This window comes from Corvus cornix, chromosome 3 (assembly GCF_000738735.6).
Source record: "Corvus cornix cornix isolate S_Up_H32 chromosome 3, ASM73873v5, whole genome shotgun sequence".
Classification (NCBI taxonomy): Eukaryota; Metazoa; Chordata; class Aves; order Passeriformes; family Corvidae; genus Corvus; species Corvus cornix.
In genome coordinates this window covers 94,966,804-94,987,214 of record NC_047056.1, presented here as the reverse complement: position 1 = coordinate 94,987,214, position 20,411 = coordinate 94,966,804, and the positions used below count along the sequence as shown (strand labels likewise).

General features: G+C 38.8%; 1 protein-coding gene across 4 annotated transcripts in view; it reads left to right on the top strand.

Moving 5' to 3' along the window:
• The window catches only part of FBXO25 (F-box protein 25), a 30,825-nt gene extending 18,973 nt beyond the window's left edge, over window positions 1-11,852 (top strand). For 2 of the 4 annotated variants that reach the window (XM_039569244.1, XM_039569245.1), the window contains exons 8-11: window positions 1,569-1,751; window positions 3,817-3,960; window positions 7,824-7,850; window positions 10,338-11,852. In XM_039569244.1, the coding sequence (XP_039425178.1) occupies window positions 1,569-1,751; window positions 3,817-3,960; window positions 7,824-7,850; window positions 10,338-10,427 (444 nt within the window). In that variant the 3' untranslated portion in view covers window positions 10,428-11,852. The remainder of the gene's footprint in view (window positions 1-1,568; window positions 1,752-3,816; window positions 3,961-7,823; window positions 7,851-10,337) is intronic. The other 2 variants (XM_039569246.1, XM_010406556.4) reach the window with 1 other exon arrangement.
• Window positions 11,853-20,411: the final 8,559 nt, after the last annotated feature.

The window sequence follows — 20,411 nt, the reverse complement described above, 5'->3', positions numbered from 1 at the left end:
GAGATGGGGGAAAACCCCCAAATTTTAAATTCCAAAATAAATTTTCTACAAATGAAGAAATAAAAATCTAAAAGGCATTCTGGAGGTGTATCAAGAAAAGAGGAAAAAAAGAAATTATTCAAGTAGCAATTTTGCAGATTTATTCATTAGCACAGTTGCTTTTGTAAAAAATAAGAAAAGATAATGACTTCAGCATCTGGATTCTCCTCATGTGACTGTGTTCAAAGCATGTGGTATGCACTATTCCAGGGTTTTATAGTGGAAACTTCTGATAATAAGCAGGCAATTTTTTTTTAATCTGGCTGGGTTACTCCTGGAAGAAATGCTATAAGATATCACTCACTGTAAAGTCATACAAGTGTTTTATCTCCTGGCTTTCAGCTATGAAATTTTGAAATTGTCCTTTCTATGTGAGTCGGTCATCTGAATAAACGAGCTACTTTTGGAATAGAAAGGAGAAATGAGGAACCTGGTCTCAGCAGTTTTCATGTGCCAGGCAACCAGAGCACAGACACTTCTGCACAGACAGTGCAGTTACTGCTGTGCTTGTTTCCTTCCAGCGTGACAATTCCTTGGAGCTGTTTTGATGTTGGCTGAAGTAGCCCATGAGAAATCTTGCATCTGTAGTGCTCACATATTCATTCCTCAACAGAGGTACAGCCCCAGCAGTACCAGATGGCTCAGAAGGAAACAGAAGTGCGAGCCCGCGGGTGCAGGGCTGCTGTGCTGCCACCGCCTTGGGCTAGGGCAGCTCTGCTCCCTGGCGCTGGCACTGCCCGTGCTCCCTCACTGCCAGCCGGGCACTGCCTCCAGCCTCCTGAGCCTCTGCCGCCTGGCACTGTGGGCTCCAGCTTTAGTCATGTAGGAGCTGTGGCGTAGCTTACCCCACTACAGTTCACAGAGGTGTACAGTCTTAATGAAAACTTTCTCAGTGCTCTAATCTCTCAGCTCTGCAGATCTTCTCATTTATATATGAGGGGGAACTGTCTCCAGAGTTCAGAAATTATCCTGCTCTCTTCTGCCTCTGACTTCCATAATGCTTTCATTTTGTATCTCTGATCTTCAGTCCTGTATTCTGTATTCTATTCTGTGCTCTAGTTGTCTTAAGGCAAGTTGACATGTGTTTTGTTTCTTAATAAAAATTGAGAAACTGTAGTGATCCAACAAGTTAGAAATAATTGGTTCATACCTTTACTATAGTTAAGGGTTTAGCACACTAAAGATGGAAATGACTATATTATAGTTTTCAAGACTGCATGATATTGAGAGAGCAGAAGTGTTTCAAAAATTATTTGAAATTTAAATAATGAATTTAGGATATGTTTATTTTAACAGTAAGAAAGCCGTGAGTTATAAACTTACGGTCTGTTGCTCCTTCTGTACCATTAGTCATTTGAATTTTCAACAGCAGTTAGAGAATAGTTGTAGGCAAGAATTAACCATAGATTTTGCTTAATGATTTGATAAAACTAAACTAAGACCTAAGATACCTCTAAAGTAAAGAATTTTATTTGTACTTTATACTGTAATGTTTTCTGTAGCTAAAAGTCTCCAACTCTTATTTCCAGCAAGTCAACAATGGACTTACGCTTAGTGATCTCCCTCTCCATATGCTGAATAACATCTTATACAGGTTCTCTGATGGCTGGGACATTATTACTCTGGGTCAAGTGACCCCAACTTTGTACATGCTTAGTGAAGACAGACAGTTGTGGAAAAAACTCTGCCAGTACCATTTTGCAGAAAAGCAGGTAATAAACTCTGTTATTTGTATAAATGTAGCCTTTTTGATACTATATACTAATAGTGGAGCATGAACTTGCCCTTTTTGAGATTAAAAGTTTATCATTGTGCAGTACTCATGAGTTTTCTCTGTATTTGGGGCTTGATTCCTCCTAAATATTGCCTTCAGTATGTCTGTGAGTTTAGGATAACTACTGGGCTGTTCTTTCCATTATTTTTAAAAATGTCTATTACAAGATGGGCTTTTTTAAAAGCTGCCTAACCAGTGTTGTAGAGGATACCTCTAAAGTGTTCCCCTAAAGTAGAGCTTGCTTTACGAAGGTAGGCAGACAGGTTGCTCAGATTTTTAACATACGTGAAAATTCTGGAGAAGCCAAACTGAATTTTTGCTAAGAAGCCTAGAACAAGTGCTTTGAAATTAATAACAAAAAGAGAAGTAGGACTTTCCTGTCACTTCCTCATAAAGAGCATTAAAGTAATCTAGGAATGACTCCAGACCTGTCTTTGTTTTCTCCCATTAATAAATGCTGGGAAAAAAATCAGACTAGGTGAAAATAAACCTAAGAAAGTTACCTCATGAGAGCTGGAGGAAGAGCTTTTGAAGCCTAGTACATTCCGTACTGGAGGAAGCGCAAGCACCCATTCTTAAAAATCTGACAGGTTGAAGTTGCTTGGTGACTACCAGATCAAGTATTTTTGTGATGGGTAAGACAGAACTGAAGATCAATTAACTCATGCACAGTTGACCCAGATAAGATTTTTTTTTTTGTGACATGAAAGGTTTTAGAAGTAACTGTGGAAAAACTAGACAGACAAAAGCAAACTGAAAACCCATCTTCAGAAGCAGCCCAGAAGAATTCAAGGTGAAGTTACAAGGATAACAAATTTAAGCTTATGTAGCAGTTGAGTGGATTTTGAGGGTAGATGAGGTAAGCTCTATTGAACAGTGACAAAACTGGTTAGAGAGGAACTTCTTATACTAGGGTAATGCAGGGAAAAAGATCCTTGAGGATTTCAGTGAAATTAGCTATCCCTATGCCACATAAAGTACTCTTGTACAGTGTTTCCAGTATGTCCTGAATGTTCACATTCAATTTCTTACTAAGTTATAAATGATAGAAATCTAATGATTTTATTTATTCTGCCATATCAAATTCTGCTTCCTCTCTTTAAAAGTTTTCTGTCTTAATAAGCCACAGAATCACGTTAGGTTGGTTTTTTTTTTGTGTCCTCTGCAGTATATTTGTTGAACCATTGAAACAACCACAAAAATATAATTGATATCTGAAGAGCACTGTTGGAAAAAATAAGAGCCATTATGAAACAAAGTGAAGTGTAGCTGAAATCAGAAAAGCAGTGCTATTCTCTCCCCATCCAGGAATTGTCTTCTGAATGAAGAAAGCCCTCAATGTATTAGCATTAATCCACACTGAGTGGAACAGAAGTCTTTTATAAATACATAGTTAAGAAACCTTGGCTGTCGCTCAAGCTGGGGGGAGATAGCTGTTGTGCATCAGCTGATCTTTACATGCAGATTAGGTCCTCAAGAAGTACATCAATCACTAATTATTGCTATCCTTCTAGAAAGATCACAACCAAATGTGAAAAATAATCATGTATATGCTTTTAAAATTAAAGAGCTTTATATAAATCCATAATGCTTTATCAGAAAACCGCTATCCATAATGCACAATCATGTTTCTAAATCTTATTCCTGAGTGGTTTGGGTTTTTTTTAAAGGATAAAATTAATTGCTTACAGCTCTAAATACTGTTTTGTTAAATGCTTCTTGACTATAATTAGAATAATATTGAGACAGTAGAATTAGATCAGCTGTGTATGGCCTAGTTTTTCTTGGCAAATATGCACTCTTCCATTTTTAGTCTTTGCCTTCTATCTTTTTTGTGGCCAGATCTCTCTCACTGCTTTGCAGAGATGTATGATGTCATAATACTGACTTCTAAGAATTCTAGTTACAAAACTTCAGTTTAACAACCTTCCCCCCACATTCCCCTGTCCTTTGCCTGCATTGACTACAGCAATTTTAAAGGAAGATATTAATTTTATGTCTAGTTTTGTAGGCATTTGATTCCATCAGAGAAAGGTCACATTGACTGGAAGCTGATGTACTTTGCACTTCAGAAATGTTACCCAATAAAGGAACAGTATGGGGACACCTTGCATTTCTGTCGACACTGTAGTATTCTGTTTTGGAAGGTAAGAGCTTTGAAACAGATAATCAGAAAGAAGTTCAAACAGATGATCATCTGCAAGGAAAAATATTAAGGTCATCTTGTCAGCTTTCTCATATGAAATGTGATTGGGTAACTAATATCTGACTTTATAATAATGTATAAAACTTCCAGAAAATCCATATTAAATTCTAAAGTTGTTCTTAATCTTGCCTTCTTACTTCTTGATATCTGATAACCTCACTACTTAGAATTGCAGTGAAAAGTGCCATGTGGAAAGAGTTACTGTCTACTTTTATTAATTTGATCTTATGGAAAGTTGTGAGGGACTAGTCTGAAGTTAGTGTTTTCTAATGATGCCATGGTAATCAGTTCATCTCTAATGAGAAATAATTACTACATTTTTCCTACCACAGTGGTGTAGAGGTCTGTATTTTTATATTTTTTGTTTCTGTCCCATATGAAGCTTGGAGGAATGTAAAACTTTATCCAGAGTGTGTTTTACCCTAGTCTTGAGGTTTACCATGAAGCATATGTTGTCTTACAGGATGATTTTAATTTCAGTAGGGCATGATTTTAATTTCAGTAGAGCATCCTTCTCTTTAACATGTGGGATTACATAGTCCTGCTTTTACTGTGTTGCACTATAACAAAGCCTTCTAATTAGTGAGACTTCTTTAATTTTGCAGCTGAAAGATCAGATATGGATAGCGTTAAGTGGACAGCAGAGTAAGAAGTGTTTGAGAAATCTTGGAAAACAATCATATTATTTGTATTCTAATTAACATAAATTAGTTGCTCTTGTGTCATATTTATATGATTTTTAAGAGAAGTTGTATGTCAATGTGAGACTTTTTTATTTTCCTTTGAAAAGCCTAGGCTGTTTAGCAGGATAAGCTAAATCCTGCTAGAGATAGCATGTTCCTTAATTATGTTATCTTGAGTATTTTTGGTATCACGGGAGCCCTTCCCGGTAGTAATGTTCTGCAAAATTAATAGTAGGAAAGCAGGTAGCCAGAATTGGCTTCTACTGTGAAAAGCCCGGACATTTGCTGAAGGATCTGTGTCAAGAATGACGAAGAACCTTTATTGCAGTGGAGTAAGTCTTTAGCTTGTAGCTCCATATGTAGGGTAAAGCCTCTCTTTGAAAGGGGAGATTTCAAATGTAAATACACAGATGCATTTAGATGGGCGTTTGTGGTATCAGATCTCTTTGGATTGTCTGCCTTCACTGTGTAAAGAGTTGATGCTTTCTACACTAGATTTCTCTCATTTTGATCTTTGTATAATTGAAAGTACAAGTCTCTAATATTAGGAATTACTTTAAATGTGTTTGGAGTTAAATGTTTAACTTTGGAGATGGTGTGACAGGAAGAGGCAGTGAACCTGTGCAGGTTGCAGTAGTATTCCAGTAGTAGATTATAGTAGTCAAGGTGATAAGACACCTGTTCCAATCTACTGCTGGAATAATAGGGCTTGTCTTGGACTTTTAAATTCTTTGAAACACAGCACAGGAAGTTCTAAAGGTACTTTGGATTGATGAGCAGTACCTCCTAGATCACCATTCTGGTGCTGACTGCCTCATCCTAGAGATTTGGGCAGGTCTTAAAGTTACAGTGCAGTTATAGATTAGTTGTGTGCTTCTGCACAAAAATACTGGAGCAGGTGTTTGGGATCAGCTGTTTTAACAAGAGCACAGTCAGCATGTTGAGGAAAGCCATTATCCCTTTTCATGCTGCACTCATTAGACCATCTGGGATACTGCATCCAGTGAGGCCTCCAGTACAAAGAAGATACTGGTAAACTGGAGGAAGTTCAGGTGAGGTTCATATAATCAGGGAGGCTGAAGGACTTGCCCTGTGAGGAGTGGCTGGAGAAGACTGCTTCAGAGGGACAGAAGAGCCTGCCATGAGGACAGCCAAGCAAGGGAACAGTTTGACCATAGAGCTGATGCAGCTTCCATCCTTGGATGTGATCAGGAACTGACTGAAAAAGCTCAGAGCAGCCTGGTCTGATCTCACATCTTAGCCTGCCTTGAGCAGGAGGCTGGGCTGGAGACCTCCTGAGGTGCTCCTGACCTGATCATTCTGTGACCCTACACTGCAGTGTTCCTTCTCTAGTCTTGGCGTCTAATAAGCCTTGTCTCTGTCTTAAAATAAATGATGATCAGGCTGAAATAGATTGTTAAATTAATTGATTTATGCATAATTGGGACCTTTATTGGAAGGGGCAGGTTAATTTTTGATCTGAAATACTGTCCCTCTTTTTACAGGGCAATGTGGGTCAAGTAGTGCTGGTCACTCAGTGATTAGAAAGATTGTTAAATTAAATATATATATGTGAGTGCATGACATACAATTGTATCTGTAATGCATAGCAAGAAAAACCCCAAAAAAACCAAAGCAAAAAGCCAACAAAAACACTTCCACCAAATCCAAATTTTAAAAGATAAATCAGTTATTTTATCGAGGGAAAGTAGCAAGTGTTTGAATCTTGAAACAAATGGAAGCAGTGTATTCTTCCGATAGCTGATAATATGTAAAACTTTTGTTTCTTCTTTTAATAGTATAATTCTGAAGTCAGGCAACTTTTGTTTCCAAGGGCATTCAGAAGAACTTCAGGCATAGCTGAACTTCTTCATAGGGCATCTATTTTTATTTTTCTTCCCTCATTAAAGAACAAAGCAAGACATTGGAATAGTTGCAGAGAAAAAAGTGCTAAAGTGATCAGGGCATGAAGAAGAACTAGGAATGATTAGTTTCTCTTAACTCAGCTGTGTTAAAGCTAACAAGGAATGTGACTGCTCTCCATAAATTGGTTTTGGAGACAGAGAAGTGGTGCATAAGCATGAGACTGCTTAGGGAAATGATTTACACTAAGGGACATCCACGGTGCAAGTAAATTGTAGTTTTGAGTAAGTGTGCTGAGAGTTAAGAGTTTCTAAGAACCAAAGCCACAAGGGTCTGAAATAGTCCCAAAGCACTAGGCCTAGCTAGTGATGAGAAGAATTTTCAGCAGTTTATGAAACTGATAATATTATGTAATTGCTCGCAACATGAGAGGGCTACACACAGGAAATTCTTAGAGCCCTCTTGTTTTGTGTTCTTTTCAAAGAAGGCCTTGCAAAAGAAGGGACTGACGGCTGCTGAATCGAATTAGCTATTGAACTGTTGAAGTAGGGAAATGACTTCTCACTTTTTTAGTATGCTATAATAAGCATAAGGGATTTTTAACAAGTCTTTGAGCTTTTCAGGAAGAGGCATTTGTATTCCTGTACTTGTCTAAGATCTGTGACCAAAGTAAATTTATATATAGTACATAGGAGTCTCCTAAGTTCTTTGTTGGAAGTACAGTGGCTTTTGTACTCTTCTGTGTTAGGAGGGAGTCATAAGAAAATTTTCATATTGAATGTCTGTTTTCAAAAATGACTTCTTGTTAAAGGATTTGTCCATGATGAAACTGAGAAAAACACATAATTTCAGTAGTGCAAAAGTAATGACTAATTATTGTGTGATGCCTTTGTGAGTGCTTTTGTGTATACTATTTCTTCTGTTCCACTAGGCACCATTGCAATTCTGGCAGGTTCTTTTTTCTTAAGCTTACTTAGTAGCACTCTTCAGTTATCTCAGACATGGCCACAGAAGCTGAAATACCTTTTCTTCTTTCAGTTTCCAGGGCTTTATGAAAACAGTGTAAGCCCTTTGTATAACACTTGGTTTTAGTCTTCTTGGGACTTGTGCTGATTCTGGTTCTCACAAAGCTGCTTGTGATATGCCACAAGAATAAAAGATTTTTTCTAAATGGCTTATGAACCTTTGCTTAAATAAACCTTAACTCTGCTTCTTTTACTTTACGGCTCTCCTTCCTGCTTCCTTCACGATCTCAAAGGACTACCACCTTGCTTTGTTACTCCAGGTATTTCCTGTCTCATCTGTTTTCATTGCTGACTGTTCTGTAATGTTGAAGTAAATAATGTGTTCCTTTCTAATCATCTGATGCTCTTTGTTTTGATTTTTGTTTCTGCACGTCAGTTTAGCAGCAGGAATAGTTTTGTTTCTTGTTGCCTTTTAGATAAAGGTAGTAATGAATTCCCATCTCAGTTTTTCATCATTTTGTCTTTTATTATTGCCATATTCCCTCTTAAAGCCATTTAAACTAGGAATCATAATTCAATTTCTAATGAGCATAGGTGTCAGTGAGATCAGCCAGATTTTGCTAAGAAATAGGTTTCTCTGCACTCAGTGTTAATATAAACTGTTTTCTGCACTCCCTGATGTATTTAATTCAGTATTTAAATCTGAAAAGAGTAACATGTACCTCAGATAACTTTCATATGGAGGTACTAGAATTGATTTTATTGCACTTGGAATGCTGTAGTCATATTTACTTTTATGGAGAATCTCTCTGAAAAGAAATTCTACAAAACAGGCTGCATGTGACTTGGGATAGTCAAGGGAAGCAATTATATTGTTGCCTTCTGAATGAAGAAATGGTGAGAATACTTATACAGTGCTTCTTAATGTCTAGCTATGCTAAATTTTGAGGGAAACAACTACATTTGCCAGTAAACACTCCTCCTGGGAAATTCTCTTCTTATTTTAAAAAAAGTCTGCTTTAGCTTTGATACCTTGAAATCAGTAGGATTTAACACTTTATTTAATATAAATGCAATGAAAATATATTTCTCTTGAAAGGAGGAATACTCAATTACAGGGAAGTTATGATTATTCGTCACCTTTTTCACTGTAAAACTGGTTGTTTTCAATTACTAAAAACACCAATAAGTGATCTTTGAGATGTTTATTGTACCTGTAATTCCCACCTGGGCAGAGCTTTCAAGAGTGTTTTTGTAATGATGTGCAAAGAAAGCAGATAGGATGTTACAAACTCAATCTAAAATATTCAGGAGTATAAATTAGTACTAAATGAGGATAAACCGTACCTACCTTGCTTCCCAGAATTACAATTCTGATGGTGTTTTTTCCTGGAAACTAGGAAAGTAATGACATGACATTGACATGGCAATGGGTAGAGAAGATAATAGTCCATTAGCAACTACCTTTAAGAGTGTTTTCTGGTGTGGTGCAGCTCTTCCTTGCAGATGTCATCTCAAGATGAAGGTGTTAAGTTTAACACTGCTGGTTTTGGTCTTGGTCATTTGTTCTTCCTCATCTGCAGATTCCCCTAATAGGCAGTTCTACCTGGGTCTCTTTTTTCATGTGTGTGTTTGTTTTTCCCTCTGTGTCATGAACCTAACAACTGTTTCTCAGGTGATGTTAAAGCAATTATTAAAAAAAGTGGGAAGGGGTTGACACCACATGGTATATTCATGTAGTCCTCTATAGACTTAATGGAAAAACACAGATAATAAATCTATTGAGTAACAAATTTCACTGGAAAAGCTGAACAGTATTTAGAATGTGTTTCACCTGGTGTACTTTGGTGCTGCAAAGACTTTGGGTGGGAATGTGGCAGTGAGAAAAAAAGCCCTTAGAGATTCTTTCCTTCTATTAACTGAACTGCATGTAATTTCACTTCCTATGGAAACAAAAGCAATGAAAACCACAGTAATCTGTGATCAATTGGCCATGTATTTATCTAGTTTTCTTGCCTCACATGGTGAGTTCATCAACATTACTGGAAAAGGGAGAGAAACTCCTTAAAACCTGGTGAGGACGCTTCTGAGCCTTACAACACTGACCAAGCTGTGTAACTTCTCAATTGAACTGTCTGGGAACTTCTCATTACACCTCTGCATTTCCCTCATTTAGGGGGTTCTAATAAAGTGCAAAACCTTTTTTTTTCAAAGAGGAATTTGAATCTTAAATAATCAGACAGTTCTGCTGAGGTTAGTTTTCTGTAAGAGGAAAGATAGCACTGCAGGCTTAGTGAATTTGCAAAAAGCCTTTGCATCCTGTCTAACTTCTCAACTCCTAATTTGCCTAGGTGCCAACTTCTCTTTTAAGGCACTGCTTTCATTTCACTTGTGGAAAAGGTAGGAAAAGAAAGATATTAGGGGAAAAACATAATAAGGTAGAAAAGCTTCTAAGACTGGGAATTCAAAAATTCAAACTGCTCAGGTTTTTTGAGGAAGTATCTGCTGCCCATCATTTTCAAAGCAAGGGGGTCATTTTCCCCCAAAGCAATAGCTGATGTCAGGCTTTGAGTAAAACAACAATTTAGGTTCAACAAAGCAGGTGCCTTTTTGCCTTTTTGTTATGCTTATCAAAAAATAATGGATAAGGAAGATGATACTTTTTCAAGGGCTCCAACTCGGGTTCTGGTTTTGGTAGAAGGAGAGAATTGTTCTTTGTTTTTTTTTTTTTCTTTTCCTTTACTTGGGGGTGAGGGGAGACTGAATATGGAAAGAGAACTTACTTATTTTTCTCCTTCATTTTTCAGGATACAGGACACCCCTGCACAGCCAGTGATCCAAACACCTGTCTCATGCCAGTATCTCCTCAGCATTTCATTGATCTCTTCAAATTTTGAGATGTTCAGTAGCTGTTCTCCTGTGTTTGTGGCCATTTTTGTGAAGAGTCAGGCAGGATATGTTACGCTTTTTGTGCAATATATTTAAGTGTAATGTTTTATTGTAGTTTAAAAAAATATATGGGGGGGATTATCAGAGAGGTTTATTTGGTGTATTGCTTTTGTGCAGAATAGAGAGGAGGAGAAGGAGAAACATTAAGAAAATTTCTTTGTCAGGAAATCTCCAGTGGACTTTTTTTCATGTCCAAGAAAGGCCACTTTAATCTCAACTTTAAATCCATGCTTTTGACGCCTTAATAGTTGGTTAAAATTATGTAGGGGAGTTTTGAAAATTTCATGGAAGAATTAACCTACTCTCGCAGGGACCAAAGGAGGGGTTTTTTTGTTAATCCTTCTTTCTAGAAGCCATGGCTTTCAAAACACCTCCATATAATTTGCACTATTATAAAGAATAGGCCAATATTCTCTTAGACTCTTACTACATCATTACAAAGGTGGCATTAATTATTGTGAGCTAGTGAATAAAATATAACTGGTTATATCTGCTGTTGAACCTATATGAATGAAGGAAAACAACCAATTTTTGTACATACATTATTCAAAAATATTTATTTTTCTTAAGGACTTTATTAAACATATAACCTATCTTAGCACATCCTGCAGAACTCATGACACCAATCTGGGGCTACTGGAAATCTTCCTGATGGTAGCTATAGCCTTCATTTATATGGAATGTCTACAAATGCAACTGCATTAATTCATCTTCTAAGAAGAAAACATTATTGAAATTTAATGAGAATGGAGTTGCTTATTTCTAGACTGGTACAGTGGCAGAACACTACCAGCCGAGGTTCTAACCTGACAAACTACGGGAAACACTGACAGTCAGTCTGAGCTGGAGCACCTTCTGCCAAGTTAATCAGATGATCAATTCTCCAGGAAGCTATTTTGTTCTATCCTGTAGAACAAAATAAATTGCTTGGCTTAAGCAGGTAAAGGAAAAATTATGGAAGTTTTGGGTTTGTCAATGAAATTTAACAATATGTAATATACAGAAAAAATAAATCATGTACCATATTCTGCACTTGCTTGTTCCGAATCTAGTTTTTTACAGTGTAATAAATCATGTTTTTATCTGTTATTCCTAGAAGCCTCTTGATGCATAGCAATGAGTCAATTTGAATTTTGTAAGATCTTTCTGTAACCTGTTGTCTGTACTAACTGGTAACAGAATGAGAAGCATACAAGCAGTCCTAATGCTATTGCTTTACAGTAGTTGGTTGTATTAGCCCTTTTCTTAATAGGATAGCTGGGCTGTTAATAGGCTGCACAAGAAGAAGAGAATATTTAGTTCCTCAAGAAGTAGTTTTATGTTAATTTAAATCTTGGTGATTGAATTGAATTGCTGATAGGTGGATTTTTCAATACAGGAGTTTGTGGATTTTTTTTTTTCTCTTTCAATTCACGTGTTGGCTATGGCCATAGCAATGGTCAGGTGTGGAGCCAAGGACATCCATTCTTATTCCTGTTCATTCAGAGCATTGCTGCAAGCCTTGCATTCCCAGCCACACACTGCTGTAGCCACTGGATTTGTTAAGGACCCAGCAGCCCTTATTTAACAACAATTTGCCCCCCATTTCTTTAATTCCTGTAATGGATCAGGTGCTTTCCTGTCTCTGTGGCCTCAGTAACCTTGACAGTGGCTGGTGACAACGGACATCCACTAATCACTCCTTTACTGTGGTTATAGTTTTGCTACCCTTCATAAAACTTCCCGTAAATACATGTATGCTTTTTCAGAGCTTCATAGAATGGTTTTAAAGCCAGCATTTGGTTTAATGCTGCTGTGAGCTCTTCCCCTTGTGCTGAAGGCCTCTGCTGAGGGACTGTGCAGAACCACCTCTCCTGCAGGCAGAGGGCAAAGCTCTTACACTGTTACCTAAGAGCTGCCCAGGACTGAAATAAAGTGACACTTGGGGAAAGGTATTAAGAGAACTGAGAGGAACCTCTCTCCTAGCCACTGAATTGAGGAGGGAGAGAAATCACTTCAAGGTCTTATAAGCCACTTTAAGACAGGTTTGGAAAAAAAATCAGTATTTGTAAAACTAATCTTCTGTTCTCTTAGAATTGTTAGGTGACAGCAGTCAGGCTTACTCTCCCTTTCCCTTTCACTACTTGTTGTATTGCTCTTTCTTCAGTAGCAAAAAAAGCCTTTGACAGGGTGAAGGTTAAATTCTGAGATGTGTTCCTGTGTGTGGCTATCCATTTACAATAACCAGGATATGCCCCATTGGTCTCAGAGGGCAGGAGCTAAGATGACAAGAAGCAGGACTCTGCCTTGTATTTCAGAGGCTTCATTCTACTCTCACAGGTTGGTTGAGGGTGGAAGGGGCACAGCTGAAGCGGGGATGGCTAGACCTGGTTGTCTAGGACTTTGTCCAGAACTGTGTCCAGATGGCTTTTGAATATCTCCAAGGAAAGAGACTCTACAGCCTCTCTGGGCAGCCTGTGCCAGTGCTTGGTTACCCTCACAGAAACAGAGCATTTCCTGATGTTCAGGTAACACACCTCCTCTGTTTTGATTTATGCCTCTTCCCTCTGGTCCTTTCAGTGCCCAGTGACAAGAGCCTGGCTCCCTTTTCCTTCCACCTTCCCTTCAGGTATTTCTAGATGATGAGACCCCCCTGAGCCTTATCTTCTCCAGGCTGAATCGTTCCAGCTCCCTCAGTGTTTTGTCACAGGACAGATGCTCCAGTCATCTCCTTTTCTTTACACCTTTATCATCTTTGTGACCCTTCACTTGACTCCCTGCGGTAGGTCCATGTAGCCCACTAACCTTATTTGTGTCAAGGGCCCATTGCTTGGCTCTTGTTCAACTTGGTGCCCACCAGGCCCCAAAGCCAGTAAGGTGGCTTTTTAAACCTTTCTTCTGGTTTAACAAAAAAACAGAAGAGGTGGGAGAAGAGATGTTCACAGATGTGCTGAGAAGCATTTCAGTTCAGGACTCTCTTTAAAAAAAAAAATCTTAAACACTGAGTGCAGAATCACATTGTCATGAGCAGTGTTACAAGCTTTTAACACTCAGCAAAACTGAGCTTTGGGAATAGTTCCATGAACTAGTTAAATATTAGTGAATACATTGCTTAGACTAGGCAAATACAAGCTTGATTAAGAGTAACTATGGGATCTGAAGTCATCGGATGCCTAACAGGATAACTTTCAATTGTGTTACTTCAGCAAAAAAGCTAAGGCAGTGATTTTGGTAATAGGGTTGGTGGTGGTTGGGTTTTTGTGTTGGTCTGTTGTTTTGGTTTTTTTAAATCACATAGAGGGGAAAGAACTTCATTTTTAGGATAACAATCTTGTTGATACCTCACCTGAAGCGTAGAATGTATTTTGAGAGCCTGAATTCATCTCCTTTTCCTTTACACCAGCACTTACTCATGTAACCTAAACCATTTGTAACCATGAGAAGGGTTATGCCTTAGTGTGAAACCTCTGCTCTTCGGCCTCCTGTGTGCTGCTGCCCCAGGCAAAGAAAGGCAAGTGCTGTCCCTTTCAGCAGAAAGGGTGCCTTGAAATGTGTTCTAAATCTCTACAGCACAGCTCCACAGCTTTTGTCCCCAAACCTGGATCTGCTTAGAGACAGATTTTGCAGTGGCGATGGTGGGAAATAATGTTTTAACTGTGGCCCCTCCATGCTCACTTCCCAATCCTGGGTGATTTGGGTTTTAGCAAATTCTAGTCCTGAGAAACAATATTGATTCAAAGGCAATCAGGACATTCTCTGCCATAGTCCACAAGGAGCTTGACATCACAGTTTTGGAAAACAGGATCTTCCTTCCCACTCCCCAGTCACTGCCTCCCAAACCTTGTCTTCTAGAGACTCCTGGCCTTTTTTATTACATTCTCTCCCAACAGTTTTGTTCACCTGTTTCTGGGAAAAGACACTCGGTCATGGACCTTTTCCAAGAGCACTGAGTGAACCTTTCTCCTTGAATGTCAGACAGGACTGAAACTCTTACCTGGAAAAAACGGAGGAGTGGGACCTTGCTCTTTCTTTCCCCCTGTTCCCCATCCCTGGGAAATGCATTAAGTTGCTTTAGGAGCAGGAAGAAGCTGAATGTCAAGAAAACACCAAGCTCAAATCAAGAGCTCTCCACTAGGACTGGCACCAAAAGACCAGTGGCCTTTCTGGAGTCTAGAAGGCAGAAGCAATGAAGGCTAGCAGGAAGGAGAGGGTGGGATGGGGAACAGTAGCACAACATTTCAGATTTTGTGGTGCACAAATTAGCATATATACAGCTCCGTCATTGGCAAGGAACTTACAAGAAGGCTAGACCCTTAATATCCAACTAAGGTTGCTTGAAGTGGCAGAGAGATAGATACCTGCATTAAATAAATAAAACAATATCAAATGTTTGGAAACACTTGGTAAATTACGGTTCAGACTATTGAAGCATTAGCTAATTATGCTATTCACTTGCAGTGTTTTTATACTTTCATCTGCAAGGCTCAGGTCCAACCCCTCAAAGACACTGGAACATAATTCCCAGCAAAATTCCTACAAAGTTCAGTAGGATTAGGGTTACTTTTAAAGCTTAAAATGTCTGTATTGAAGGACATGACAGGAAAGTGGATTCAGAACATGAGAGGTGAGAGTAAAAATCTTTTCTTTCAATTCCCATGGGCCATTCTCTGTGCCACAGACCTGTCCCTGTACCTGTCAGACATGCTGGTAATGCTTGTTTCCTGTAGGTTTATGTGTACATTCTTCTAAAATATGAATAAAACATGTTCACTTTTATATTTGTTGCACTTTATAGTCATTGTGCCTTCAGCTGAAAGTTTTTTTAACAATTTTCAAGGCCTACACCAACAGCAGCCACTTAATTCTAAAATTTACTTACTTGATTTTTACATGCTCTTCCCACTTGAATGCTGTTTTTCTGTAGTATTTATAGCAAAACAATAATGGAAGAATAATTCATTTGCTAAAGTCAGTTGTCATTCCCACATAATGCTCAGATATAGAACAAAGTTCTGCATGCTGAGAGCACCTCTTCCCAATGTTTTGGTCTCCGTCATTCTCTTAGGCACAGCCATTATTCTTAGCCCTATTCCTACTGGAAACTTTCAAGGCTGTAAAGCTGCACTCCCCTTCTGAGCTCAGTGGTATCCCTTTAGAACTTGGTGAATTTATAAAAGCAATACTTTGGCAGCATTTTCACTGGAACCAGACCTGCCTGGCCATAACGCAGCAGCTCCTGAAGTGCATGTCCCAGGCTGTACCTCTGCTATCTTTCCTTACACAGCTCCACAGTGCCTGGCCTGATCCCATGCTCTCTGTGCCCTTCCCCTCCTCCTACACTGAAGCCTGACCATGTTTAAGCAGCCACGTGGCAGATTGAGACCACCACTAACCAGGATGGGTGTTGCTCCACTGCCTGGTTCAGCCACCTCACTTCAGTAGATTAATCCAACCACCACTTAAGCTCTTGCTGCAAGCAGCCCATGTGCCTTCTGCTGATCCTATGTTTCTTCTACCACCTGCACTCACTTTCTACATTTCTCATCAACTCAGTCTAATTTATAGGCAGAGTAGTATGGAATAGATCTGGAGAAGTGTTTGCTGCAAGTTGCAGAGCACCAACGTTACGAACAAACAGAACTTGCTGTTTTACCTGTCCACAGGGGCTGTTCTTTTCAATTGCTTATCACAGCCAAAAGTCCTGGTCTTGAATAGGAAAACCACGAAAAAACACCAGGAAAAAGGACTAGATGTGTGTTGGTTTTGATTCTCTGACACCAAAACCTGGCCTAATAGTAAATATTGGTACTAGCACCTGTAGGAACATTCCCAGATGTTCTGGACTTCTTACTTCTCTTTATAGTGGGCTTTATTCCTTGATCCCAGAATATCTGCTCTTTCTCTAGTCTTGAAACCCTCTCCCTGTGCCCAGTGCATCCAGTTCTCTCTGCACAGCTCAGGAGCTCAGATCTTGCACCGTGGCCTCGGCTGCTGCTCACCTTGGCCACAATGGTTTGGTCAGGTCACACCTGCTCTCGGGCAGGGTGCACTGAGGAAGCCATGCTGTGCAGATGGGTTAGTTTATAAACTAACTAAGCCATGCTGTGCACTTAGGGTTAGTTTATAAAACTTTAAAAAACAGCAAGTATATATTTCATAAAGTCTCTAATTTTCAAAATAACCCTATGTGCAGATTTACTCTATCTGTAGTATGGCTTCTGGGAATCTTGTGCTTCATCCCATCAAACAATGGTTTACTTCCTAATGGGAAATGATGTTTGAATTGTTTTCCTTTTTTTGTCCTATCAAATGTTGGTTGCCAAGTTTCTGTCCAAATGTTCAAGAGATAAACTGTTTACAGGCACTAACTAAACTGAAGGCATTTCAGCCTAAAAGGGGGGTGTTGGTCATGGGAGAAACAACAAAGAGTAGGTCTTCATGTAATCAGGGTGTCTTTGCATGTGTGACCCCCCACCAAAAGCTAACAGACCACAAGTACAAAAATAAAACAAAACAAAGAATAATTAATATTAATGATCTTGCACATTAGAAAGCTTTAGCAGAAAAAAATAATATGCCAAGTACAGTACTTGATGTTAGGATACATTGGTCTCCCTTCCTTTCTCCAGCACAAACACACACACCACAGTGTTTCCTCCCTCCCTCAAATACCAGAAGCATTTTGCAGTGTAACCTTGCAGAGAAGCCAAGACTCCTGGACGAACAAGATGGTCAAGACAACAGCATTTGAGGGTTTCAAGGAAAAAAGGTACAAGATAAAGGCCAAAAGACACTGCTAACTTATAGGAAAGTTTCTGTACCAAATCTGATCTATTTTACTACACAATCTCAATTAAACCAGCCCGTTCTCTGAAAAATCAAACTCAACTGTTTAGTGTCCTTAGTACAAGGGACTGGAGCAACTAGAAAGCAAAATACCATATTATTATTTTCAGAAGTGGACAAACCAATCTCAGAAAACACAGCTGTGCACTTTTCTATGCAAAGAATAATAATTTTTCTTTTCCAATAGCAAACTCACAGTTCAAAATGTGTTATTAACTTCCAGTAGTATTACTTGGGTCTCACGAGCATAAAATTTAAATGCCAGCCAAGCTTTTACCAGATTGTTATGGACTCAAAAAAATATACTCACTTTCTTGCATCTTTTAGTAATGGCTAGACACAGAATAGGAAAGATTTCTTCCCAAATACAGGGCAGGTATTTCTTTTTTTCATTACCAGTGATAGCAGTTGGTAGATACCATAAGAAAAACCATCATCTTCCTCCACTTTGTTTATTACTATATATTTCATATAAATTTCTATTATTTATATCCCTATTTTTTATTGTTTTTATACTCTTTATTTCTTTGTAACTATAGCAGCAGCATTATTTTCTGCTATGATGCTGGTGGCACTTACAATAAATGTAATTCTCGCCTTTTGATTTCTGAACTGGCATTTTTGCCTATATGTTTGATTCCCTGTCTTGTATGGTACAAAGCAGTCATGCTACAAGAAATTTTTGAGACTGACCATATCTAATGATACCCACCTTTGCCAACTATCACTGGTGATAAGCCTTTTAGGAAATTACTTTTCTTCTTCACAGTACTGGTTTTATTTCCCAGATACATCAGAAACAAAGTAGCAGGCACTCAGAGGAAAAAATCAAACAAACCAACCCAAATTAGCAAGAACAGCTCAGATATGCAAGAAAGAGCTAAATAACATGCACGTTCATGCTTTCAGATTGCACAGGACTGACAGTTTTGTCATCCAAGATTCCCATACAATAACAAGGGCTTTGAAATGTTTCGGAAATTGAGACAGATGCCAGGCCTAATTCACCTGGGATGTGGGAACATCTATGCTCAAAATTTGACAGGGTCCTTGTCTACCCAGGCTCTGGAAATGCAGGTCCTTCCCCTTCCTTTCACCTGCATAGATGTGCATCTGACCATCTGTGTCTAGTCAGAGGCATCTCAATACAGCCTTTTTTTTCCCCCTAAGAATATAACTTATATGAACGAAATTCTCTGGCTTAGCTACTTCACACACTACAATAAGAAACATCTTGCCTAAATGTTCCCTGCTAAGTCTGTCTAGATAACCACAAAGCCAGCAGACTGGAGTGGAAGAATGAGGGACTGACAATAAACCTCCTTCTGCAGCTGCTCCACTGGTAGCAGTGGCTGCTCCTCACGTGTCGCAGGCCAGGCCATGCAGGTCTCACCTTCTTATGGGGCCAGTGTGTGCAAAAACATTTCAGGTCCTCCACTTTATGTGTAGCTGGTGAAATATTCAGGGAAAGAATGCTGCTCTGCCCAAGCTTTCACAACAGCCAATAAGTTTAAAAAAAAAAACAAAAAACCAAACCCATAACATTTTAAACCAATAAATTCCAATAAAGCAAGGTATTTTTAGTTTGTTGAAACCAATGAATTCTTGCTACTGTAAAAGCAGTGTGTGATGCTTTAAATCCAGGATGCTGCAACTTCTGAGATGGCATGATTCACAGAGTTTGGGCAAACATTGCTATCACTTCCTTGGCCATGCTCTACAATGATGCAAGTCATGTCACAGAATCACAGAATCACAGAATCAGCTGAGTTGGGAGGAACCCACAAGGATCACCAAGTCCAACTCCTGTCCCTGCACAGGACCATCCCCAAGAGTCACACCATGTGCCTGAAAAAATTGTCCAAACTCTTCTTGAGCTCTGTCAGACTTGGTGCTGTGACCACTTCCCTGGGGACCCTGTTCCAGTGCCCAACCACCCTCTGGGTGAAAAACCTTTTCCTGATGTCCAGCCTAAACCTCCCCTGACACAACTTCAGGCCATTCCCTCAGGTCCTGTCACTGGTCACCGCAGAGAAGAGATCAGTGTCTGCCCCTCCTCCTCCCCTCACAAGGAAGTTGTAACTGCAATGGGGTCTCCCCTCAGTCCCCTCCAGGCTGAACAGCCCAAGTGACCTCAGCCACTCCTCACACGGCTTCCCCTCAAGGCCCTTCACCATATTCATTGCCCTCCTTCAGACACTCTCTAATAGTTTCATACCTTTCTTATATACTGGTAGCTAAAACTGTCCAAGCAAATGGAAACATATTCACATGACAAATAAAATGGGAGGGACCAAAAAAAGTCAAAAAATAAGGCATTTCAGTTCAAACTAGATCTTTATTCATATGGAAAATACTACTTTTCTTTTTTGCAAATGATGCTAATAAATAAAAATAATCAGAAAGAACTTTGCTCAGAGCTAAGTGACTTATTAACAGCCACACAAAGCTTTTAATTCCCGTTAAAACCACGCCAACAATCATGCAGATTGGCTACGAGAAAGCAATATAAACTATATTTTATTTTGTGCAATCTTATCATACAATCTTAATGCTACCTTCTTCTAAAACATTTCACATAGATTGAAATGCAATTTCAAAAAAAAAATTAAGGGACATATTCTACACTTATTCCACATATGGAGCTGTGTACAGCTTAAGCTCATAATGTATAATGTAGTTAGCATCTAACAAAGGTAAAAGATGAAAGGACCCCATTCTGAAAATTCAGACACATTTATAAACATGAGAGAAGGAAAGCTCACACCGGTGAGTTCTCAACAGACAAATACATTATTAAAGCATAACAATAAATTATATTAAATTTAATAATGTTGATCCTTAAAATGGTTATTTCTGAGGAAATATCACTTAAAAAGCACATCAAAACTTTCATCACTAGGAGTGAAACTGGAATTTTACATATGTCAATTTCCCACTTGTTTTACAATAGGCTTCAGATTTGTGAGCATATTTTTTATCATACATCTAAAAAAAAGGTTGCAGTTAAGCTGTGCATCAAACACATCAAGGTGAGAAACAGGCACTTGACAGTATAATGTGCAAGGCAAAACCTTTACTGGTCACAGTATAAATAGTTTCTTCAA